The 27,173-nt window shown below is 37.9% G+C and overlaps 1 protein-coding gene across 4 annotated transcripts; it reads right to left on the bottom strand.

The window, feature by feature from the left end:
* Positions 1-2,552: 2,552 nt before the first annotated feature.
* Wee2 (WEE2 oocyte meiosis inhibiting kinase) lies at positions 2,553-27,087 on the bottom strand. 4 transcript variants are annotated; one of them, XM_021263712.2, is made up of 12 exons: positions 26,468-27,087; positions 21,270-21,466; positions 21,029-21,142; positions 19,369-19,420; positions 17,175-17,347; positions 13,602-13,723; positions 9,186-9,332; positions 8,450-8,557; positions 8,241-8,326; positions 7,219-7,389; positions 5,057-5,199; positions 2,553-3,590 (listed from the first exon to the last, which is right to left on the bottom strand). In XM_021263712.2, exons 1-12 carry the CDS (start codon positions 26,933-26,935, stop codon positions 3,428-3,430), a joined length of 1,944 nt encoding a protein of 647 aa, XP_021119371.1. In that variant the 5' UTR covers positions 26,936-27,087; the 3' UTR covers positions 2,553-3,427. The 4 variants fall into 4 exon arrangements, with proteins under 4 accessions (XP_021119371.1, XP_021119372.1, XP_087062449.1 ...); XM_021263713.2 differs by having other exon boundaries at positions 19,369-19,440; positions 21,061-21,142; XM_087206323.1 differs by lacking the exon at positions 26,468-27,087 and adding an exon at positions 21,724-21,742.
* Positions 27,088-27,173: the final 86 nt, after the last annotated feature.

Raw genomic sequence — 27,173 nt, 5'->3', positions numbered from 1 at the left:
TCCCCCTTAAATAATCCCCTCCTTACTTTGAATACTTATCCCATCATTCTTGCCCGTTTATGAGTTTACGGCAGTGAAAGACATTGTCATTAATCCCCTCAAAATATTACCTATTGCTTCTAACATATTTAGCACATCATTCTTACCACTTTCTAAAGCAATTCTAGAAGTTCTTGTTTGTATCTTTTTCCTCCATGGTTTTTGTTGTTGTTTGCAGTACCAGGGATCAAACTCAGGACCTTGGGCTTGCAAGGCAGGCAGCGGTACCACTGAGCTAATCCCCGGTCCATTGTTGGTATCTTTTTAAAGTTCTTCTTCTTAACCAGTATGTTTGTGACATATGATAATTACATTCTTCTTGGGGAATTGGTACACATACATTTTGCATCTTAATCATTTTTACTTTCCCCTCCCCTCCCACCCTTTTGTCTCTCCAGATCTTATCTTTAAAATTCTAGTTACTTTGTTCATTCTGGGCTTTTTTACTAGTTTAAATGTTTTAAAAATAGTGCACTGATGCATTTTTTATCTTGATGCTGAACTTCTTGGTGCCTGTTAAATTTTGCCTTATTTACCCTAATTGTTGACCTTGTGAGAAAGATCTCTGGAGCCCCACAAGGGGAAGACGGTGTGGCTATTTCCCTCCTCTCCTGATTCTTACATTACCCATACTGTAGAGAAGAAAGGAATACCCCATATGCTTCTAACACATTGCCTCCTCAGGCCTGGTCTTGGGGAAAATCTGCACTATTGACCGCCTCCTAAAGGTCTGGCTCACTAACTGGAATATTTTTAAATGCTTATTTCCATTCACTTACACTTTTACAAAGCTGAATTTCTGAAACACCATGTTATACTGACTTCAAGACTTGCATAGACATTAATATCATGTCCTACCATATTCTATTTTTGCTTTTAAATTAATTTTTCTAGGGCCGGGGATTTAGTTTAGTGGTGCCGTCGCCTGCCCCGCAAGCGCAAGGACCCAAGTTCGATCCCCGGTACCAAAAATAAATAAATAAAATAAAAAATTAATTTTTCTAAAGCCTTATAACTGTTAGAAAATTACACCAATTCTGGCTAAAGTGATTACTAGCATGTATTTTTTTAGGGGGGACTGGGAATCAAACTCAGGACCTTGCACTTGTGAGGCAGGTACCAGAACCACTGAGCTAAATCCCTGGCCCACTAGCATGTATTTTTAAGCTGGTTCAAAAGCCAATCTGGCAATATTTTGTTATAGGGTAATACAGACTATTTTTAAAATTTAAAACATCAACCTGATAATTTATGTAATTTGAAGTTGAAATTATAGTTCTCTTAGAGATAAAAAGTCTTAGTTGTTTAGGCTGGAAGATAGACGTTTGTCTTACAGTATTCATTTTTCTAATGCTTTAGACAAATGGCTTTTCTAAATTGGTGCATGTATTACAGCTCAGAGAAATATTGTTGGGCTCTATTAGTCTGGTCTAAATCTCAAGATTATCAACATCTTAAATTGAATATCAGGAATTGTGTTTAGGATACATCTATTTAAAAGCAATATGTTTACTTTCCAAGATATTTAAATTTAACTTCTTTACAAAATATTTAAATTTAACTTCTTTAATGTACCAGCCCAATGATGTAAAACAACCGTTATTTGAGTTATATCATGACCTGTGTGCAAAAACAGAACTTAGCCAAGAGGTGAAAAGCTGACACAGAAGGGATGAAATCCTGAGCCCACTGAAAGACCCATTCCTCTCAAACTCAATCTTATCTATGCAGCTATGGGCTATTTTGTTGATTCCCTGTTACCATGGAGCCCATCAGAGAAAAAAGGTGATACACCAGTAATTATGTAGCACCAGGCCATTCAGGTGTGAAGATAGCCTCTAAGGAATACAGTGGAGACACAGACTCTAGTAATTGTCAATACTCAAGAAGACAAGCATGACCAAGGAATTCCAGCTTACATTACATACACTTGGTATATATGTTTCTAAATCACAAACTGTGGTTGACTTTATGCTATACTGCAGGGAAAATTGGAAAGGCATAAGGGTAGGGATGTGGCAAGAGATAAACTACCCTGTATTAAGCCTTGAATAAAAATAAACATAGCGGTTCTGCCACCTGCCTCGCAAGCGCAAGGTCCCGAGTTCAATGCCCGGTACCAAAAAATTAAAAATAAACATGACAATAGACTATAGAAAGAACTATGCCACACTTAATTGCATGGAAAGAATTTCCATCTGCCAGGCAGAACAAAAAGTGGTGGGAGGGTTCCTTTAATAAAAAATAAAAAAATAAAAGCTTCTAAAAATGAAAGAAAATCAGGCATCAGAAAAGCCATTAACAGGTTGCCTTCATTAAGATGATACAAATAGAAATTATGAAATATTGTACCTTTATGGCCAACATTATTTTATAACCAAGCCTGGCCATTATTGGCTTTTGGCTTTAAGCTAGGCCTTGCTGCCAAGACATGGTACTCTCTACTCAGGAAACATTTTCCAACATGAATTTCTTCTTTGTTTCATGTTACAAGGAAGTGTGCTTTACCCATATTTAGCTTTGGACAAGATAAAACCTTTATTTACAATTATTCTGCCCTTTAAAATGAACACAGAAAAGGATTTGAATAAAAATATGCTTAAAATCGTAGGGAACAAAGCCAAATTCTGCTAAAACCAAGAGAAAGTGACGAGAGCCAGAAAATCAAAACCAATCAACAGCCACAAAGGGGTTAACACAAATTGAGACAGAACAGCACATCACCTTTCCCTTGAGCCCTCCATCTCCAGTGCTTTTGGTTCACAATAACTAGACCAAGCATATCCACACTATTTGTGGTCTTATCTCTACCCACCTCATATAATGGTGGAGCCATTCAGTTAATAGATACAATATCAGAGAGGTTGCCTCCATTCACAAAATACCTTAAGAAAACTGTTGCTCAGAGAGGCTGGAAATTCTCCTTTAGGAATAACGTAGTATAACATGGGAAGCACTGTCTAAATCCAGGCACATTTTCTTGTAAAGTCTTACTTCAACTCAAGCCAAATTTTATTTCTTTCTGGGATCTTTGGTGAGAAATTGGCAACAGCACAACCCTAAGGCTATTTTATTCTTTCAGTTCAGACACCCATGTGTTCTCATTCATCAGAAAATGTAAGAAATACTTAAGTTGTTGATAGGTAGCATTACGAATATAACAATTGGGAAGAAAAGTGGCTACCAATTATTGTACCTGGGACCATTACTAATAAGAAACTTTAGTAGCTTTGTGATCTTGGCTTAAATGCTATTTAGGGTGACTTTTGAAATCTTTGGGCCTTCAAGTGGATTAGTTTTTCCATTTTGTAAGAGGAAGGTTGGGTGATCAAAATCTTTTTCTGGAGGCTTTATGGAATAAAGTTGGCTGGTGTGAAGTGAGTTATTATTATGGGGAAGATTCCCCACAGGAAAAGCTTGAAGACTTCACACTCATTCTTCCCACCAGGCGTTTTGTGCTACTTGATGTTTTTTGGCCCACAGAGACCTCCGAGTCTCCATGGTGGACATCTCCCTGGGAGGACTGATGCTGCTGGACTTCTCTCAGTTCCCTGCAGTCAAAGGAAGAAAACATAGGTTATTTGTTCCCCAACCAGAGCCAGAGTTTACAGTCACAACTTATGTAGATTTCTCCTTTACTTTTATAGGAACAAACCTTAGCTATATGTAGAATAGAAAAATTCAGTTCCTATGATTATGATTGTTATAAGAAAAGGATGACACACACATGCCATTGCACCTCGTAGATTCAGTTGCCCACACCTTGTTAGTCTTTTAATTTTAAAGAACATTTATGACCTAAGTGAACGTACTCTTCAGGCTGGGTATATATGAAAGATACACGGGTAACAAACTGCAGCGTCTGGCTCAAATCTGGGCTGCCACCTGTTTTTGTAAACAAAGTCTTATTGCAGCACAGCCACTCATTTAGATAGATGGAATGAATCATAATCAATGGCTGTTTCTACAACACAACAGCAGAGTGGAATCATTACAGCCAGAGGTCACATGGCCCACAAAGCATAAAATATGTATTATCTAGCCATTTGTAAACTGAACTTGCTAACCCCTACGCTAGACAGTTATAAGATCCCATCTTTCCCATCACTGATGCTGACTGGTGATAATTGGCTAGCCAGAGTTGGCCTCACAACTTACACACTGCACTTTAAAAGGTCCTTATATTTGTGAGAAGGACATATGGTTAAGTATTTAGTTTCTTATCTGGAACAATGGAACTCAAAACTAGAGCAAAAAATATTAAGTGCCTTATTGGGTATAATTCCTGACTAAAGACTGAGAATCTTTGCAATTTATTATCAAGAAATAGTTTAGAAACTAAGCTTTCAAACTAATCTTTTCAAGATGGATTTTGTATTCAAGAGAAGATGGACTTGTAAATTTATTTTATGAAAGGACCATTTTTTATTTTCTATTGTATTTCTAGCAGTGCATAGTATTATAATGATCACTTAAAATTTTCCTCAGAATACTGTCCAACATCACTGCCTGACTTCCACTCCGACCTCACCCCATCTACTCCACAATTTGTTTAATAAATGAATGGATTAATAAATGAATACTAGCCTACATGAAAGATTGAATTGCTCAGAAAAAAATCTATTCTCTAAACACAAACTAGAACAGCATGGCTGCAGGCCTCTCCCTGGAACAAAGTGGATTTCTAAAATAGTCTCTATTTACCTTACCTAAGGTTTTCTTACATTAAGCGATCGCCATCATTTAGATAACCTGCTGACCCCTCAGACCCCAAGTTTTCTATACCAATGGTATTTCATTGCATCCCTCCTTCTTTCTTCCCTTTACATTACCTGAAATTTTCTCTCAAGCTGCCTAGCCACAGAGCTGTCCAGCTTCATGATACAAAGGGCCTCACCGGGCCTATGTATTACAACATAGAATATGCATAATCTTGAATCTATAGGGGCATGCCAAGCTGGTTTTACTATTGTGAATAGTTTGCAATAGATTCTTTGACCCCAACACCCAAATCTACCTTTCCAGTATGGCTATCTTAGACTTTTCCAAATTTAGCTGCTGCTGGAGCTCCTCAGTTGTCTTCAAGGAGGGCCGGAGAACTTGACTTCTAACCAGAGCTGCAGCAGAAGGTCTCTCACTTGGATCAGGGTGGATCATATTCTGATAAATAGGGCCAAAAAGAAGGAAAGAGAAGCTTCACTTTTGGGAAACTCTCCCCACTGAGGCCAACTCCAGCCCAGCTTCTGCCAAAGGATTTTGTGAAACCCTGCTTTTCTAGGGAGTGGGAAGGGATAAGGGAAAAATTATCTCTGCCTTGGACAGAAGATTCATCCCCATCTGGTAACATCAGTTGTCCATATCTTTAATTTGTTTTTAAGTACCATTTTGTATTTTAGAGCTAGCTGGCTAACTAGTCAAATGGCTTAATTTTAATGTGGAAAAACCTGAGTCACTACCTAAAAAGTAACTTGTCTGAAGTTACTGGAAGGGCCAAGCCCAAAGCCCAATTCACCTAAATCTTCATTCAACTTACTTTCTACTATATCTTGCTCCATTATCTCCTAATGATGACCCACTATGACAGTATTCCTAAAGCATTTGTTCCAAGGTAGAGGATTCTGTACCCTGATTTGAGTATGGTAGAAAATATTTAACTAGATGGATAGATACATATCAATTAATAGTGTCATATAATAAAGGAAACATTGAACCTTCCACTTGAGGACCAAGTTGAGAGCCAGCTCTACAACTTACTTTATAAATTTTGATGGAGATCAGATTCTCTTATCTGAGTTTTGGGAGGATGCTATTCTCCTTCTGGGATTATTGTGAGAATGAATGAACTAAAACACATGTACAGTATTGCCTAACAGAGTCAATATTTAGGTAATCAGTAGGTATCAACTATACAGTGGTACCCCAGTTCACAAGCTTAATTCTTTCCACAATTCTGACTGCAAACTGAACTGGACACAAACTGACTCAAATTCAGTGGTTAGGTTCAATGTTGACCTTATGGGGAAATTTGATTTGGTCCTCATTCAATTCAGTTTGCAATCAGAATTGTGGAAAAAAATTAAGTTTGTAAACTGAGGTACCACTGTTTACATATACAGATTAGATTGAATAAAAGACCACTGTATAGAAGGGTTTACCTCTTTCCAGGAAAGCAAAAGAAAGTCAGGAAGAACAGGTTCATAACTGCATATGAAATTTTCAGATAAACTAATCTAATCCTCAAAGGATTAGACAGATATTTTAAAGCTATTTTAGGAATCGTAATCAGTGCTGTTTCCTAATCCATGAAGTCATATGTACATTTTGTTTTCTCAGTATGATTTTAGACTTGACAGTGTAAGGTTTTCTTTTCATCTTTTTGTCTCAACATAATATCTTCTTTTTGTCGTCCCTGCACATATTCAGATATCATTAAGTACAAGCAATATAGATTTTTTATATCATGTCTTTTTCCCAATAACTCAATAATTGGTGATATTTTAAGGTTATCAGTAAAGTAGCTTATACTTTTTTAAAGACACGAGAAACTCATTCTTTTGTTAATATCATCACTGTTACCACTGGAAATCATTAAAACCCTGAATTAGGAGAGGGAAAGATCAGGTATTATTTTAGAGTTAACCAATTTTTAACTCTGAGGTAGGCATGTGGCACATGCCTGTAATTCCAGCTATTCAGGAGGCTGAGGCAGTAGGAGTCCCTGGGCATCTTAGCAAGATCCTATCTCAAAAAGCTGGGAAGTAGCTCATTGGTAGAACAATTGTTTAGTATGCACAAAGTTCCAAGTTCAGTCCTCATTACCACCAAAATACAAGTAGAGAAATAAAATTAATTGTGAATACAAGAGTCAAATAGCTACTGTAAACCTTGAGTTTTTGCCTCTGAACAATGAGATGCAACCTTCCTATTTTACAGGGTTATTAGGAAGAGTAATGATTTAAGGACTTTTAAACAATAACATGAAGTATTTCATGATGTCTTCTCAGTTTCCCTGAGAAGTTTTCAATCAGTCCCATCTCTTTTCTGGACTTCTTAGTCATATTTCCTTTTTCCTTCTGTTCATGGAACTACCAACAATTCCACTTTCCTTTTCCCCCTACTTGCCATCACAGTTTTAAAAATAAACATTTCATCTTCTGTTCATCTCATGAGATATGTCACCTTGAGCAAATTGTGAAAATCTTCTGTGAGCTCTTGAGGAATGTCCGGAAAGTTACCCTTGCGGATGTGATGCCATGCTACACCACAGGAGGGTAAAGTCTCTGTCCCTGCAGCCACTGCAATTGTTAATCCTAGGGCAAATATATCAGCTTTGGGAAGGTTTTGGTAATTCTGCAAAATAAAAGGGAGAAAGGCCAGGTAATTTGCCAAGTAGAATGACTGTAATAACTGGTAGGAGAGGTTCATCTCAGTACTTGTGATCTCTAAACACTATGAACCAAATTATATCTACTACAATTAATGGTTTATTTTAAGATAGAAGGAACATAAATATACCTTATTAGACCTGCTGTACCTGAAGAATCTAAGATAGAATTTTAGTTCTATTTTGCTTTGTCAGGGTCAAGGAAGCTTGGCACATACATTAGTGGATCAAAGGAAGGAAGCATTGGTTTTCTTCCTGATTATTGCCCAGGAAGAAGTTATAGTTATATTCTTCCTAGGTCAGACCCAACAAACATCTTAGAAGATGGGCAATGACTAAAGGTCATTTTAGTGCCAGAGCTGGTGGTACTGTCGCAAGGATAATAGCATGATAAAGATGGCTGGAACTATGTGAGCACTAGAAGGAGGAGGATTCCTTCCGAATAAGCAACTCATGAGGTTAGGAATTCTAAGAAATATTAAAAACAATGAAGGACTTGTATGAATATTGATTCATTCTTGACTGAGCCAGCTTTCCCATGCTTTTTTGGAAGAGTGTCTCTCCTATATTTGGTCTCTGTTCTGAATGGGAAAAAAGATACTATACATTTAAATTATAAATAGACACTCAATTTTCTGTACTCTGATCCTTCATTTTAGATTCAAAACGTTCCATGGAGATGCAGCCCCCTTACTCAAGAGGCTAAGGCTGAGAAGGATCACAAGTTCAAAGCCGGCATGGATAACATACCAAGATCTTGTCATGAATAAATAAATTAATTTCAATAAATAAAGTTCTCTGTTTCTCTAATCTATACCTCTTGCAAAATCTCATTAGCTAGGAAGCGAGCATCTCCTTCTTCCACTTGGGGTTTGCTTATTGATGTCACATGTCCCAGGTCACCTGAAAAAAGAAAATAAAGAGAAAAGAAATAGATCTGTTTAAAAGTATGTCTTCCTTAAAACTGGGAGTCATCAATATGTTTTACAGGATAAAAGTATACTGGTAAGGATAAGGAAGACTCACCAATTTTATATATTACACTGGCAGAGAGAAACCAATCGGCTTCATTTTCAGCCTCTTCTGGGACTGCAGGAGAATCACTTTGCGTGTTATGACAAATGAAGATGTTACCTGAAGAATACAGAGTAGACATAAGTAATGATTCCTAAACTTCTTCACCCCAAAGATTCTTTTTCTGTACTTGACTTTCCCTCCTCTTTTCTTTTGGGTGCTTTTAGCAAGATTACAAAGCCTTTTTTTTCCCTATGAAATCTCTCATGTTACATTGCAACATCAAGTGCTTAGTATCTATTAATGTATTTATGACCTCATATATTCTGAATAGACTGGTGACAGTACTGTTGTCTCAAAATAACATACACACATTACAATACTAACAACATGCTTAGGTTTCACACTGACGAGTGATGAAGCCATTCATTTCTGTCACTTTTATTAATGCTGAATTAGAAAATGTACAGCTCTAGTTAAGTGATCAAAACACAGCCAGTTTACTGCCTTTTATGCAAATTAAATGTCTACTTTTATATTTTGCCCTTGCTATGTGGGAAAGTCTTTTCTTTTGTATCCACTTGGCCCAAAGAGGAAATGGTTAAAGAAATGTAACTGAAATTTTTTTAGGAGAAATAAACTGAAGGAAGGGACCAGCAAACACCATCTTGGATACTTAATAAACACACATGCACAGATTTTGATGAGAACAAAATGTGGCAGGAGGAACAGAAGAAACCACACTGACTCGGCTTGATGTCCAGGTGTACCATGCCAGAGTTATGGATGTACTTAAGCCCCAAGGAAATTTGCAGAAGGATGTCTCTGAGTTTTGGCTCTTGGAAATGATCACCAGACTTCATATTTTCAGAAATAGCAGCTTGCAAGCTCCCACCTGGGAAAAAAACCAGAATAACCCACAGAATGAGAAAATGAGTATGAGTCTTACAGATACAAGCATAGTAAATATTAAATAAATTTCTCATGACTGCTATCTCAAGTCTAGGTTATTTCAGTGCAAAGCATGATAATCTGTCTTGAGTCTATATCATAGACCTGTTGGAAAGAAAAACTGAAGGGCTTTTAAAGAGGAAAAGAAAGTTGTAATATCTTAGGTATCCAATATGTGGCTCCACAGCCTCAAGTATGTGCCAATTAACACTTTAAAAGTTTTACTGAATTATTGCCCAGAAGGCCAATCAAGCAACAATTTCATGTCAGTGTTAGACTAGAAGTTATAGGCCATTAGAATTTTAATTCTGATGTAATAGATTGTAAATCCATTAAAAAATCACAAAATGAAGACATTTAATGATTGTCGCCCAAGAAAATGTTTAGCTCTATATACACCTGAATCCTATTTCAGCCACAGTATTTGTACATCAACTGTAGACTATTATCCTTGTTGTCAATAAAAAAAAATAAAGCCTGCATTCACACGCTGAACACTATTTAATTACCATTTAATGGCAGGTTCTTCCAATTACAGTGTCCCAGCTCCCATTGGTAGTTACAAAACTTATAACTACAGAATATATTAAAATACTAGGGTCTGAGATGGTAATAAAACTTTTGAAGAAATCTGTACCTAAAATTAACCTTTGTAAAGTTGAATTCAAAGACTGATCTGTCATGCTAAAATAATTAAGCTCAGAAAAAATTCAGCACCTTTCAGAAACCCAAAGCACTACAGTAAATGATTCTAGTTTTCTGAGAGTCTAAGAAAAGAACTTACATATTATAAAAACTTATTAAAGGGCTGGGAATTTAGCTCAGTGGTTTCGCCACCTGCTGCACAAGCACAAGGACTCGAGTTCGATCCCCAGTACCAATAAAACAAACAAACAAAAACCTTATTAAAGAAAAATAATTTTTTCGATCTTGTTTAAAATGTTTGTTGGCTTTTTTTTGGAAACAGGATCTCAATATATAGCCCAGGCTGGCCTTGAACTCATGGCGATCCTCCTGCTTCAGCCTCCCAAGTGCTGGGATCACAGGACTGTGCCACTATACCTGGCTGGATCTTATTAAAAACGAAGTCCCTTCAAGTTTGTAAGTGAGTTTATGAGGTGTCAACAAAGAGGAAGAATGCTACATCCAATAAACTCTTGTTTCCCTTATAGCCTGGGTGATCCTTAAGGGCAGAGACCACATCTAACTCATACTCCCTGTCCCAAGACCTGGCACATAATAAATATTTTCTGACTTGAATGTTCATCCTGGCAACAGAGAGAAAAGAAAGACTAAGTTAAGGATCCTTTAAAAGTAGAGAAAGAAAGATGCCTCCTGGGGTACTTAGGAATCTTTTAACGTGTTCTTGTAGATATTAGGCAGAGATGTTTGTGATCTACTGTAGAGCCACAGTATTCAGTAAAGACAACTGAACAAGCAGTAGCTCCACTTTCAAGTACCTAGGAGCCCTGTGTGTAAGATTAAATTAGCAAAGTAACAATTAACAATTTTAGAAGTTATTGAAAAGTACTCATTGAACTATATTGTTCAATACAGTTTTGGAAACATTAAGCACAGTAATTAGACAAGAGAAAGAAATAAGAGGAATAAAGATAGAAGTTAAACTGTCATTATTTGCTGACAATATGATACTCTACCTTGAAGACCCAAAAAACTCCACCAAAAGACTTCTAGACTTAATTGACAGATTCAGTAGAGTAGCTGGATACAAGGTAAACACCCAAAAATCAATAGCCTTCTTGTACACAAATAACAGACTCACTGAGAGAGAAATTAGGGAAACAATCCCTTTCACAATAGCATCCAAAAAAAATGAAATATCTAGGAATCAATCTAATGAAGGAAGCAAAAGATCTCTACATTGAGAACTACAACACTCTGAAAAAAGAGACCAAAGAGGATATAAGAAAATGGAAAGACATCCCTTGCTTCTGGGTAGGAAGAACCAATATAGTGAAAATGGCCATACTTCCAAAATTGCTACACAGATTCAATGCAATCCCGATTGAAAATCCCAACAGTATATTTCACAGATCTAGAGAAAACAATTCAAAAATTCATTTGGAACCAGAAGAGACCTAGAATAGCAAAAGCAATTCTAGGCAACAGAAACATGGCAAAGGGGTATCACAATCCTCAACTTGAAACTATACTACAAAGCCACTGTGATAAAAACAGCATAGTACTGGCAAAGAAACAGACCCAAGGATCAGTGGAATAGACTAGAAGATACAGAAACAACTCCAGATGCCCAGCTACCTCATCTTTGACAAAGGAGCCAATGACCCTCATTGGAGGAAAGATAGCCTCTTTAATAAATGGTGTTGGAAAAACTGGATTTCAACCTGCCAAAGATTAAATCTAGACCCCCAGTTTTCACCACGTGCTAAACTAAAATCCAAGTGGATTAAAGATCTAAATATTAAAACAGAAACACTAAACTTGCTGGAAGATAAGTTAGGTAGAATTCTTGAAGACATTGGCATAGGAAAAAACTATGAACAAATCCTCAGTAGCACGGAACTAGCACAAAGAATCAACAACTGGGATTTCATCTGATTAAAAAGCTTCTGCACTGCAAGAGAAATCACCAACAGAGCTAAGAGTCAACCTACAATGTGGGAAGGAATTTTTACCAGCTGTTCCTCAGACAAAGGTCTACTGTCTAAAATATATAAAGAACTCAAAAAAAAATCAGACTCCCCAAATATAAAGATCCAATTCAAAAATGGGCATCTGAAATGAACAGACATTTCTCAAACAAAGAAGTAAAAACAGCAAATAAACATATGAAAAAATGTTCAACATCACTGGTCATTCGAGAGATGCAGATGAAAACAACACTTGAGATTCCACCTCACCCCGGTAAGAATGGCTGCAATCAAGAAATCAACCAATAACAAATGCTGGCGGGGTTGTGGGGAGAAAAGAACCCTTCTTCATTGTTGGTGGTAGTGCAGACTGGTACAACCACTGTGGAAATCAGTGTGGAGATACCTCAAACAACTAGGATTAGAAGTCCCATTTGACCCAGCTATTCCTCTGCTGGGTATCTTCCCAGAAGAATTAAATCATACCACAGTGATTTATGCACGCCCATGTTTATAGCAGCACAGTTTGTAATAGCTAAAACTTGGAAACAGCCCAATTGCCCATTCACTGAAGACTGGATAAAGATGTTCTGGTTTTATTATAAAATGGAGTACTATTCAGCCATAAAGAATGAGAAACTAGAGACATTTATAGCTAAGTGGATGTACATTGAGGCCATACTCTTAAGTGAAATAAATAGGACACACATGTGTAAATACTGAATAGTTTCTCTAGTGTGAAAAACTAAAACTCTAAATAAGGATCAAAATGTATAATTGATACTGTGAAATAGGAAGAAAAGGTCTGAAGGAGTAGGGAAAGTGGGAGGGGTAAGGGAAAGGAAAGAAGGGAAAAGAAAAAATATGAGAAAAGGAAAAAAATGGAAACAAAGTCTTTGTAAATAGGGAGTGGTGGAGGGGGTGAAGGGAGGGCAGGGGAATGGGGAAAAAATAAGAACCAAGATAAGTCATGTAAAGGTACAAGATCCCAATGATGAATGTAATTGTATTGTATACCTAAAATGTACCAATAAACTTAATGAAAAAAAGTATTCATTTATGCTATAGCTAAAGCAGATCATCCACCACTTACAAAAGAGCATAATTCATTGTTTTTTACTAAATAATGTCAGTAAGGAAGTGTTAATATGTTATGTAGGAGGAGGCAAGCACAATCACCCAGCTTAGGAATCCACTTGAATATTACTTAAAAGTTTTCTCTGAATCTGAAACCTTAACTCTTCCAAAAATGATATCACTTATATTTTTCAGAATACATAGAAAATGATAAAATAAATATTTACCATTTAAACTACTAGGGCAAAATCTCCCTGATTGTTATGTTCAAAGAGAATGATAAATTCTGTGTATCAGATTTGTACCAGCTTTGAAAAAAGTGTATGTGCTCCTAGAAATTCCTTCTCTTTTCAACTCAACTGTTTTCTCAAGCTGTTTCCAGGCAAAATTATGGTACAAACACTTTAGGCACAACACAACTGTACTCAGCATAAACTTTGAGGAGGCAAAGTTTATTTCTAAAGATTTACAAAGTAACCTCTCTCTCTCTCTCTCTCTCTCTTGATATTAGTCCACACACTCACCATTGCAGTATTCATTCTGAATGATCACATAGTCATCTTCTGTCCATGAGGAATAGTAGCGTACCACATGGGGATGATGCCCAAGGACTGCGTGAGCATGAACTTCACGCAAACGCAAGTTCCTGAGACAGAAAAACACTGAAAATATTAATCAAGGTAGTATACATTTAAAAGTTTTTTTTAAAGCTATGAGGCATTAACAAAGGCAGAACAAAAGCCAGGTGTGGTGGTACACACCTCTAGATTGCCATAAATTCAAGGCAAGCCTAGGCTACCCAGTGAGTTCAACAAGGCCAGCCTGAACTCCATAGTGAGACCCTGTCTCAAAAAATAAAATAAAAATAAACAATGGAAGAACATTTATTGGGTACTTATTACATGCTTACTATTTTATAAGGTATGGTCAAAATATACAGTGATTGTTTAAATTTTTTTAATTTATTACAATAGAGGACCAGGGATTTAGCTCAGTGGTTCCACCACCTGCCCTGCAAGTGCAAGGGCCCGAGTTTGATTTCCAGTACAAACAAAAAAAATTTATTACAATAAAAGACACATTGTCACTAATCCCCCCGTAATACTCCCCAAAAATATGTTCATTTTAATCACATTTATCCCATCATTCTTGCCACTTTGTGAAGCAGTTCTGGAGACTTAGAATAGCAGAAGAAATCCTGAGTAACAAGAACAAGCAGGAAGCATCATGATCCCATACTTCAAGTTACACTACAAAGCTACAGTAATAATAAAAATAAAGTACCATGTTACAAAAAAAGTTGTGGATCAACAAAACAGATTAGAGAATGCAGAAGCAACTCCAAGCACATTCAGCTGCTGATCTTTGATGAAAGGGCAAAAAACTTATGCTCAAGAAAAGACAGCCTCTTTAACGAATGGTGTGGGAAACTGGTTATCCACATAGAGAAGATTGAATCTAGACCCATATATCTCACCATATACTAAACTAAGGTCAAAATGGATCAAAGCTCTAAATGTAAAATGGAAGCATTTAATCTGCTGGAAGATAAAATATGTGAAGCTCTTGATGACATAGGTGAAGGCAGAGACTTTCTGAACAGAACTCCAATTGCACAGGAAATGGTACCAAGAATCAAGTGGGATCATAACCAGTTGAAACACTTCTTCACAGCAAAGGAAACAGTGAGTAAATGTGTTACAGAATTTTTGCCAACTATTCCTTGGATAGAGGTCTAATATCTAGAATATATAAGGAATTTAAGGAAATTAGACCCCTCCATAATGAAGGACCCAATCATTGGGCAAAAAATGGGCAACTGAACTGAACAGATACTTCTTAGAAGAAATACAAATGGCCAATAAATACATGAGAAAACATTCAAGAGATTTGCCCATTGGAGGGATTGAATTAAAACAACACAGATTCCATCTTACTCCAGCAAGAATGACTATCATCAAAAAATTAAATAAATGCTGGCAAGGCTGTAAGGAAAAAGGAACACTTCTATATTGTTGGTGGGAATGTAAACTAGTACTACCATTATGGAAATCAGTATGGAGATTCCTCAAAAAACTAAAACTAGAAATTCCATTCAACCCAGCTATTCCCATCCCAGGTATCTTCCACAAAGAGTTAGAGATATATTGCAGTGCTACATGTATAACCATGTTTATAGCAGCACAATCCACAATAGCCAAATCTTGGAAGTGGACTTTATGTCCATTAATAGATGAATGAAGAAAACGTAGTGTTTATACACAATGGAGAACTATTTTGTCATAAGAAAGGATAAATTTGAGTCATTTCTGGGAAAATGGATGCACCTTGAGTCACTAGTGTTGGGTGAAATGGATCAGACAAGCTTGGGTATCACATGGTTTCTTACATGAAAAGTCCAAAATATAAATAAGGAGCAAAATAATAGCTGGGTAGTGTGGAGAGTGGAAAATGGGGAGATTGATCTTTTGTAAATGGGAGGAGGACCTAGAGATGGAGGGGGAAAGGAGTGGAAAGGAAAAAATTTTTTTAAAAAAGAACTGGGCTATATTGTATGAGTAGGCAAGCTCCCCACAAGGAATATGGTCATTGTATACTGCAGACATTACTAATAAAGAAATAACAATTGAATGAAAAAGAAAAAAATGGTAAGAACAGTGGGATAAGTGTGTTTGAAGCTAGGGAAAATATTTTGAAAGGAATTAATAGCTGGATGTCTTTTACTATAATCTTAAATTTAAACATTCACCATATTTTTATCATACCTCACATCTCATTTAATATTTATATCTACTTGGTAAGATATAATGGATAGGATGAAGTCTCTAAAAAGTAAATGACTGAGCTGGGTGTGATGGCACACACCTGTGATCCCAGCACTCGGGAGGCTGACACAGGAGGATCACCATGAGTTCAAGGCCATTTTGGGCTACATAATGAGTTCAAGGCTAGTCTGAACTACACGGAGAGATCCTGACTCAAAAAAAAAAAGTAAATAACTGATCAAACACCAAAGTCCAGTTTTTTATTGAACATACCGTCATGTGTTTAAAAAAAAAAGAGGGCCAGGGATTTAGCTCAGTGGTTTCACCACCTGCTGTGCAGGCGCAAGGACCCGAGTTTGATCCCCAGTACCAAAAAAAAAAAAGTCTTCATCAGCAGAGACTCAAGTTTAATTTCACTGTATTACAATATAAAAACCTTACTGGGTTTAACAAGAAGGCCACCTAGGGGCTGGGGATTTAGTTCAGTGGTGCCACCGCCTGCCTCGCAACCACAAGGACCCGAGTTCAATCTGATCCCCGGTCCCCCCCAAAAAAGACAAGAAGGCCACCATGACACTTGATTATGGCTATTGTGATGAACCTCCATCTCCTCTATGAAGGCTATCCTTAGCATCAATGTTAAACTCAGCCAATATGATAGTCATTGAATAGCCTGGAGGAAAGATATTCATTACACAAAAGGAAAGCCTAACAAGCAAAACATATTACTCAGTAAATTTCAGTACAATGATGAAGAATTCTAAAGCCTGTAATTTTGGATCTAACATGGTGTTATATCCACAGAGTTCATAAAAAGCATTGGCTGAATCTGAAAATTTGTTTTCATTGAGATCAAGGAAGAATTTTTGAAGCATTAGTTCTGGGAATAAAAGATAAACTTTTGTTAATAGTTTTTCTTTGCATATACTCACTGAAATGACTATTGAACTCATTACTAATACAAAGTATTAGAAACTAGTGAATTAATAACTTCCTACTTGGCAAGAATTTCTGATGAACTGAACAAGTACCAGAGCATCATTCCATAAATCTATTCATTAAAAAACAGGCCAGCAGTAGAAAGTAAAAGCCAAGAGATCCACAAAAAGTACATGATCTGTAATTATCATATTCTATTTTAGGAAATAGCATCACTGATCTGAAGACTCAAAAAGGTTATGAATGTGAGATGACATACAATATAGGGATGATTTTTTAAAACAAAAAAGGAGCAAATGGTGCTTTTTAATGATATCAGTGCTCTTGAAAATATTGACAAGAAACAGCTCTCTGAATCCGTTTGTACTTACAGTGCATTTCAAAGGTACTCACTCATTTGATAATAGTGCCAAAGGTTTAGTAGAGTGTTTTACTGCATAAATACATCCATCCAGCCTCTTAATGCACTTGTAGACTGTACCAAATTCCCCACCTCCAATTTTTTCTAGCTCCAAGAATTCCTTTTTATAGCGGGAAGCCATGTTAACTCCTCGTAGAATACTTTTCTAAAATATTTTAATAAAAAGGAGTTATAAATAATTCTTCCTAACCTTGTGAGCAATAAAATTAACCATATTACATTCCAAAATTGATTTAAATTTTCAAAAAAACCTTTTGAGCCAAATTAATGGGTTCTATTTATGTCAATATTCACAGTAGTAATAACCTCATACCTACCAATGCAGGGGAGGGTGGGGTGGTTTTTGAGACAGGGGCTCACTGTATATTTCAGGCTGGCTTTGAACTATGCAGCCCGGGCTGGCCTTGAACTTGCAGTGATCCTCCTGCCTCTGCCTCCCTAGGTGCCAGGATTATAGGCATGCATGTTCTTTTTAACCTTCCATACAATTCTGTACTGACCTTTCCTTACTTTTTAAAGTGCTTTCCTCTATCAGGTCATACTATTCTATTCTATATGTTCCTCAAGGAACATATCTTCTCACGCCCAGAGCTACTGTCCACAGCTGAAGAAATAGCAAGAAACGTGGGGGCATGTTTAAAACAAATCCTTCCCTTGACCCTTCTCTACCTCTCTCAAGGTCTGGATGCTAATATTTTCATCTCAAATTGAATAAACTATCTTGTTTCAATTTGTTTCCCCCAAAAGCCTTGGTCTAGGAACAAAACTGTCAGATTAGTTCAGAATACAGTATATGCTCAGGTAGAGCAAATCCTCCCCCTACTGGACAACTAGTAACATCACTTATTTCCCAGGTAGTTAATAAGATTGGACATTTTCATCAGTTTTTCTGTCTAAAATGAAGATCACGGCGATCGTTCCAGAGAATACTTGTGAATATTATTTGAGAATATATAATATTTTTACACATATGATATGCAATGTGTACCATAGTACAAATCCCTAGAACATAGGAAATTTTTAGTAAATTATTATAAAAATCTCCATAAATTCATGTAAATCTAAATCCAAGATGATTTGTCTCCCAAGAAATCTTTTCCCAGTGTGCTCAATTAGCAATAATTGTTCTCTAACTTTAGCAGTTTAAAATACTCTTACTAGTTCATTTTTAACATCCAATTCTAAATGGTCTTTATCATTTATCAGCATGATCTATAATTTCCAATGTCCTTAGCCAATCTTAAACTATGCTTCTTCTGTCTAGACTTGCTGTCCCATTAGTCCTCTGTCCAACTCCTAATCAAGAATTGTTTTTTTGCAAAATTGTTTCCCATGAATTTAAACCTTTAACAATGAAAAGAAAAGGCAACCATTAAGTTATCGAACTGTTATCTTAATTGTAAGAGCAAAATAAGGGGCCAGGGATTTAACTCAGTGGTTCTGCCACTTGCCCAGCAAATGCGCTTGCCTTTCTCTGCACTAGCTTCCTCACTTAAAAAAAAAAAGTTGTATCTATGCATGGTTATAATTATTATTAACAGTATTTCTAGGGATAATTTTTTTTTGGTACCAGGGATCAAACTCAGGACCTTGTGCTTGCAAGGACTAGGGGTAATATTTACAGTATAGTTTTCTTAGATTACCAGATGAGGGATACTATATCAAAGGCTGCAGACATTATAAAAAATAGCCACATTTAAGAGCTAAAATTTTACATATACATCCCTGCATCTATGCCATTTTTCTCCATTCTATTTTTCCATTTTTGGACCCAAAAATATCTTCATTTTCTAATCATTTCTCTATCCCACAAGAGTAAAAATTTTCCCTGAATCAAAAAATGGAAGCAAAAAAGAAATCCCTTTACTTACAAAATACTCTAGATAACAGTTCAGCCATATACACATCAGCTATCACCTGGTTAAGACTATAAACACTGACCTGTAAATTCACTTGCAATGCACATTGGTGAAGCTATAAGGGGGTAGGGGATGAACGAAGGTAGAAGAGAGAGAACAGAGTCAGAAAGGAGGGAGGCAAGAAGGAGGAAAGAAAGGAGAAAGAATTGAGTAAAGAGAGGGGAGAGCATGAGGAGACGGGAGGAGCGGTGGAGGGGGAAAGAAGAAGCTAAAATGTCTGTACTGTGACTGACAGAACCATGCTTACCTTGGGAGGCTGCATTCGTTGCACTTTGTCTTTCTCTGCACCAGCTTCCTCACTTGAAAAAAAAAGTTGTATCTATGCATGATTATAATTATTATTAACATACTTATTAAGCCTAGTACTATGCTAGGTTTTTGGGGCTGTCAGAGTAAGACAATTCTTTCCCCTCTTTGATTTGTACTTGGGGGCAGAGATAACCAGGGAATTTCAATACAAGGAGGTAGGACAGAGTAATAAGACAACAAAGGATAACATGGACAGTGCCCAGTTATGTAAATATTTCAAGAGTAAAGAGCTTTTCCAGAAGAGAGGATTTACAAGCTAAGATTCCAAGAATGAGTGGGACCTGGCTAAGGAAAAGGAGTGGGAGTTTTAGTAGAACACCACGTTCTAAGAATTGGAAGTAAAGGAGAACACAGAGCATACATTAAAATGTAAGTGGGTATTATTATTCCCAAATGAGCTAACCAAGTCAGAAAGGGGTTAAGTAACTCTAGGTTATACAACACGTGGCAGACCTGGGATTTGAAATCAAGCCTGACCCCAAAGCATTTGCTCTTCACTGCCACACCCTCTTTCCAACACCCACTTCTCCCAGAACTTGGCTTTTCAGGTTGGTTCACAGGTAGATTAAGTACTGAAGAGCATAAGTATAGACCTGGCTAAGAGGTCTTCAGTTACTTTTCAATAAACAGTAGTCACTGACAAACATTCTTTTTTTATGAGTGGCTGTATTCTGGATCTTTAGGCAAGATTTCAAATTATAGATCAGCCAACTAGATTTTTGTTTGGAGAAGTACAAAGTAGAAAGTGCAAGTGAAGGATATATAGAAGAAATGAACTAATGAACATCTGTGCCCTAAAATGAATGCCACATTCTGACACTTTATAAAATGACACTACCACAATAAATAAGGGAGAAAAAAACCTCTCCAAAGCTCTGAATGGTTACTACAGTATTACCACTTTTGTTTCCAGGAATCAAATTAGCTGTCTTTACCTGCTGGCTTCAGAGGAAGCCATTGATACTAATGATTTATAAAGACTTAAGAATTAGAACCAGCAGAATTCTTGGTATACACAGTAAACTGAGTATACTTGGGCTGAACTCCTGTTTACTTAAGATTCAGGATACAATGTTAGGAAAACCTATTCACAAGGCTCAGTAATACAGTTATTGATTCCAAAGAAACAATTCAACATGACAGGTTAAATTCTCTGGAAAGTTCAGATTGTTAGCTTTGCATTTGCTGAGTAGATACGAACACAAATGATCACCGCATTTTAGAGATGCTTTCATTCTGCCAGGAAAAAAAAAAAAGAACATTGTAGAAGCATAATGAACAAATATTGCTGAGTAATATGCACAGTCCTTATTTGGATGGTGTCTATGACTCTGTTGCCTTTGTGGAATAGGGTAGTTTGGCTTTTCACTTTTTACCATCTCTGAAAATACCACGGTCTTTTTCTCTTCAGTCAGTCTGCTTACAGAGACTGCTTACAGGGAAGTTCAAATCCTTTCTCTTCAACTCTCATCAGCAATCACTCAAGCTAGACTCAAAGCAACAATGTACTGTTTGAAATGTGAGCTGCACCTTCCCCAAGTGCTGGCCTCATGTTAACCAGAGAAGACCCCTTGAAGGCAGGACTGAACCAACTCAACTTTCTAATTGAAGTCAGAGAGCTGATGCTTACTCCACCCTGCTGCCTTATCGAGAAGCCAACTTCAGTACACATGAGGATGGAAAGATGCCAGAATCTCTGCGACCACATTAACCTAGGGAGGGGGAATATATAAACATATTTCAGTTTTATTCAGAGTTATTGATCCTAATCTTTAATGCTCTCTTCTTACTCCTTGACCATAGGCGTTCTCAAAAATTAGAGACAAACTATGCACTTACGGATCTTCTGGGACTTTCCTCTTGCCTTTTGATTGAAGGAGTATTTTCTTATAGGACTCAGGGGTGAAAGGGTTAATACTGACTAGAGACAGTGAGGAGGCCTCATCCATGAGGTAACCAGGTGTGAGCCACGTATGCTTAGAGCTTCCGGGGAGGACCTTCCTTGTTGAAGAACTCATCTGCTGGCTCAACAGACTCTGAATAAGAATGACAAAGGCAAGTTAGACAACAGTTTAAAAAAGAAAAAAGTCCCATATCAGCTAGTTAATATTTGAACCAAAGAACATAATTGCTAAAGGGGCATTAAACATGATCTGGTTCAGTGCAGACTAGTTGAGCTAGAACTGGTCCTCTTGGGGAATCCAGTCTTTAAATGTTCTTTTGTTTGTTTTTTTGAGACAGGGTCTCACTATAGCCTAGGCTAGCCTCACAATGTAGCCCAGGTGAGCTCAACCTCTTGGTGATCCTCCTGCCTCAGTCTCCCAAGTGCTGGGATGGCAGGCATGCACACTCCATCAGGTTACAGACTCTAAATCGTCTGATGCACATGGTCAGCACAAGAATCTGTACTTTAGTTAACCTTTGTCCCTTTGCCTGGGCAATGGTCCCAGCTAGCTAAGCAATTCACCAATTCTCATCCTACTTCCAATTTTTAAAGATGAGAACATTTAAACAAAATACTTTTAGACAAAAATGATTCTATAAAAGATCTCGTCCTTATGTTCTCATAGTTAACACTTTAATTTCTCAATTATTCGTCCAAATATTTGTTTGGTGCCTACTAAGTAGCAGTTACCATGATAGACACTGAAGGTTACAGAATGAATTGCAGCTCTTAAGGAAAACAGTCTATTAACCACCAGTTCATCACTGTCTCTGAAAGAAGCATTTTTGTAAAGGAACGATTTCATGGACTGCCTAAATGTGCAAAGAGAAGCTCCCAATTTCCCTTAAAATATAGCTTTAAATGAGAATATCTCCATGAAGTAGGATACAGAGAATGAAATATAGTACTCAAATGTAATCCCTTAAGATTTGAGGGCTCTGCAATCACTAACCAGCTAAATGGGAGTGTGGTACAGTAAGAGGGCATAAGCCTGACCCTAACTAAAGCTAACCCACGGTGCAAGGGGAAAGGTCAACAACAAAGAATTCTAAGGCAGCACTAAGTGTCAGGGCCCAGAGGAATACCTTGGCTGTAGATCTAACAAGTATACAGTAGCACACTGGTGCTGGTTTGGAACCTGAAGGTGCAAGCGTTGCACTGTGAAACTCTTTATAAAAGAATTCTGTCTCTGCCCTGACCCTTCAGTGTAGAAGCAGAAACCAGACTACAATATGACTCATTAAGAATATGAGTCTATAAATAGTGGACTTATATATATCCAATAAATGATTGATATAAACAGAAACACGGGAAGCTACCAAGTACACACAGTAACTTTTTTTTTTTTTGGTACTGGGGATCGAACTCAGGACCTTGTGCTAAATCCCGGGACCTTGTGCTAAATCTCCGGCATACCTTTTTTTTAAGTGAAGAAAAATGTTAGGCTGGGGATGTAGATCAGTGGTAGAGTGCTTGCCTAACATGTACAAGAGTTTTTTTTATACATCGTACAGTTTGTAGAGTCCATAAGCCTGGGGGATTTGGTCAAAGCCCTCACTGACAAACTCATGAGTTTACAGTAAGCTTATTGTGAAGATGGCCTATTGGTTCAAAATAAAACTATGCTATACATTGTTTCTCAGTTATCATTGTGTCTCAGAAAATGAACTTAGAATTACAGTAAATTGTTCCCTGAGAAACTGTTTCTGTAATGCTATCAGATGGAAAGTAAAATGCATCTATGACACGAAATGATGGGGTACTCACACCTGGAATGCTGCACAGTTCTCTGGCCATGTTTCAAGGAAAATAAAAAGAGCCTATAAAATTTTCACAAAGAAGTAGGCAAAGGACAGTGGACCCTTGACTTATGAACTTGATCAGTTCCCAAGGGCTGGTTGTAACTCAAGTTGGTTGTAAGTCAATACAGCTGAGATCCGGATGTTTACCTCGATAACAAGAGGCAGATGAATTTTCATTAACCTAATTAACCCAAGTTGTTTGTATGTCAGGCCAGTTGTAACTTGAGGGTTCACTGTATTCACCTCAGGGAAGACATCAGAATTTCTATTCTGGAAATATGAAGCCAGTAGAATTTGTGAGCTTCCCCTGTGATGTGGGGATGGCTGAAAACCCATTATGAAAAGAAAGTCTGCATGGAAGTGAAGCAGCTGGAACCCTGAAGATACAGAGGTTGAGAGAATAAATGAGCTCTAAAGAGAGTCAATAAATCCCTGACTGACAGCTCTGTACAGATGATTGAGGGAGATGGGGAAATTGCGGAACAGCTCCTTGACATCTGAAAATGATAAGAAAGCAACAGTCACAAAAAAACACATTACACTAGGGAACTGGGAGACTTCAAATGTCCAGTTGGTACCATTAGTCCCCTGATGCTTCATTCTCTTCTACAGTGTTCCAGTCAGTGGTCATCAGCTAGTGTTCAATGCATTTAGCCACATGGACCTTACTATCTCTGAAGGATGCTTTTCTATCTCTCAGTAATTCTGCTAGGAATTCCTTATGGAGAACTGAAGTTGATTTCCCATGATTTCTGGTTCTATCTCTTGGGCAAGGCTGAACTAAACCAACCCTTCTTTTCCTATGCAGCCTTGGCTTCAGCAAGCCTCACCAGTTTTCATCACCCTCTCTCCTCTAATCTCCCCTAATCAAAACTGTTTTCATAAAATACGAACTTTCTCTGTTGCATTTCCAGCTTCCTTCTCAAGCTGTAGTGTCATCCTATCCTTTGAATCTTGGCATTATCCAAGATTGCACTACTTCCTTTCTTACTCTGGCACATACATTATGTAACTTTATCCCCAAACATGGCTTCAGCAGTTACCTCAATGCCATTGCTATTCAAATATGGACCTGACTCCAATTGTTTTCCTATATCCTAGACATTTTTTTTTTTTTTGAGACAGGATCTCACTATGTTCTCACTATGTACCCTGACTGGTCTCAAACTCACAATGATCTTCCTGCCTCAGCCTCCCAAGTGCTGAGATTTACAGGCAGGTGCCACCACGGTGGCCTGATTCATTTAACCATTTACACCACATATCTGCTTTTCTCCAAACCTACATATCCTCTGGTGTTTCTTAGCTTGATTCAAAGTAACCTCTATTCAGCCAGTCAAACCAGAACCTTCTCAGTTATCCCTCCTGTTCCCTCAACCTCTCCATCAAGTCAGTTATAATTCCTGAACCTCTCTCGCCTCCACTGCCTACTCCTGTCCTAGTTCAGGCCTTCTCCATTTTCAACAGAGCTATTATAAATACTGCCCAGCCTCCAAACTCTCTCCTGGTCCATTGCATCTCACACATGAGCACCATGATTTTTTTCAATGCCTCTCCTCACAGCATTTAATGGCTCTATCATTCCTTGCAGGATAAAATCTTGACCTGGCTCTTGCCTGTCTCCCCAGCCTCACTTTCTGCCTCTCATGCACAGATCCATTGTATTGAATGATCAGCATTTTTACAGAACAGCATGCTCCTTCCTCTCCATAACTTGGAAGATACTTTTCCCTTTGCCTTCAGTTCTCATTTTCATTTATTCACTTAGGAGCAGTTTCTAAAGGCAGTACAGTAAGTCCCCGAATTACAAACGAATTCCATTTTGGGAGACTGTTCATAAGTGAGATTCATTTGTGATCCAACAAAGTGAGTCTTATATTGTACACCTATGAATCTTATACAGCAAACCTGTGAAAGTTCGCAACTCAAATGTTGGTTGAGGACTAACTGTAAATGAGTTTGCCAGGGTCTGCTAACACACCAAGGTGTTTACTTAAACTGAATAATTAAATGCAATATACATACCATGCCATGTTGTCTTGCTTGTGTAATCTAATTAGAACCACATTCTCAGCCCATTCTGTACCACATACTAAAACTCTACCAACCTTCATTGCCATTTATATGCTTCCTTTACCTTTATTATCCCACTGATAATCTGCTCAGAGAACTCTGACCACTCTTAAAGCACTTATCACAGTGTGTGTTGGCCCAACATCCCCACCCCACCTCCAACTTGTAAAATCTTTGAGGGACAGAGTTATTATGCTCCTTAGCCATAATGGATTCTCAAAAAAATTGATGGTCAGTTGGTTGGTATTGGAACCTTTGAGAATCCTGATGGCCACCTGAGCATATTAATTTGTTGACAGTTCAGACAAGCAGCTTAGTATTTCGTGTTAAGCATGGTTTGCATACTCAGCAGGAACTAGAGCCAGGCTGACAGTGACTGTCGGCAGTGACTATCTGCAATCACAGATGTTATTATAATGATCCCAAGTGCCTCACGCTGAGCCAACAGGGAGTGGAGATAATACCCATCCTAGGGGTCACACACCATGCCACCAGAGCCTATTAGAAGCAACCCTGCCCAACCTTGGCTTTAATAACCTGAGGGCTGTAACAAGAGACCAATCATAGCAAGAGTAAAGGAATATGCTATTAGCAACCACTGTGTATTTGCCATCTTCAGTTTTTTTAATATCGACAAGTTACTTCTTTGCTCACACATAATCAAAGAGTCTGTTCTCCATTAGCAAAGGAGGGGAAAACAGTTTCTTGCTGGAGAGAACAGCAGCAGAGATATGAGCATGTTCAAACAGTGAACATGAACATTCTAATATTGGGAAACATTAGTAATTACCCCAAATACAGTCTACTGCCATAATGAAAAGAATAGATTAAACCCAAAATGTCAGGTGTCTAGTACTGCCTCTACCACTCGCAAAGCTATGAGCCAGTTGTTATCTCGACTTTCTCTATATAAAGAGCACAGGTGGGCTGGAGATCTTAGTATTTCTTCCAGTTCCAATATTCTTCAACTAAGAACTTTAACCTACTTAAGACTTATTTGTGACAACAGCAAATAGTTACAGGCAGTGGTTTTGAGAAATTTTTTTTTCTGATAACTATAAGCTTTCCCTCATTTCTACCAATAAACATGTACCTGAGGATACACACAGTCTGTAAGACAATATACGTGCACAAAAACTACCTAATACTCTCTTCATCAGCTGAGCTAAAGCAAAACAGAGCTGGATGTGGGGCTTCCCTTCCCATGGCTTGCTTACTTTGGGAGTGGAAGTGTTGGCATCCTGCTGCAGGCTGTTCCTACGAGCAGCTAGTGCTGGTGTCGCAGGATACCTGGGATGGTGTGGCCCTGGAGTCTTCAGAAGCGAACCTGGACGTTCCTTGTCCTTCTCCTGAGATGTCCGGAGTTCAGATATGTTCTTGAGGGGAGTCCTGGGAACCTCCACATCCCAAGCCTCCCCCCTCTCGGGGCTTTGGGTTGGGGTCTTCACATCCTGAGCCTCGCCCTTCTTGGGGCTTTGACTTGAGGTCTCTGGATCTTGAGCCTCATCTTTCTTGGTGCCTGGGCTTGAGGTTTTCACATCCTGAACCTCGCTCTTCTTGGGGCTTTGGCTCAGGGCCTCCTTGCTCCCTTGTGTTGTCTTCTGCCCCTCATTCTCAGACTCTTCTTCACGAAAGGAAATGTTTAATTTCTGACTTACCCCTTTGTTAACACCTTGGTCATCCATCTCAGTGAAGGTGATTGGAATGTAGCGAGGAGATCGCTCAGAAGGGAACAATGAATATACAGACAGAAAGAGAAAAGAACTGAAAGTAACAAGTTCCACAACTTCAGCTTGCCTCTCTACCACCTAACAGCTGCATGACACACTTAATTTCTCCCTTAAATACCACAAATCAGTAAGACCTCAGCTTATCCTTATTTCCATTCTGATTCAAGAAAGCTCCAGTAACTCTTTGAGCAAT

The sequence above is a fragment of the Heterocephalus glaber genome, unplaced genomic scaffold (genome assembly GCF_053883595.1).
Source record: "Heterocephalus glaber isolate CG9 unplaced genomic scaffold, H.glaber_assembly_v1.0 deba00000621, whole genome shotgun sequence".
In the NCBI taxonomy this organism is placed as follows: Eukaryota; Metazoa; Chordata; class Mammalia; order Rodentia; family Bathyergidae; genus Heterocephalus; species Heterocephalus glaber.
The sequence above is the reverse complement of the archived record's forward strand: the minus strand, read 5'-3'. Positions and strand labels throughout refer to the sequence as shown.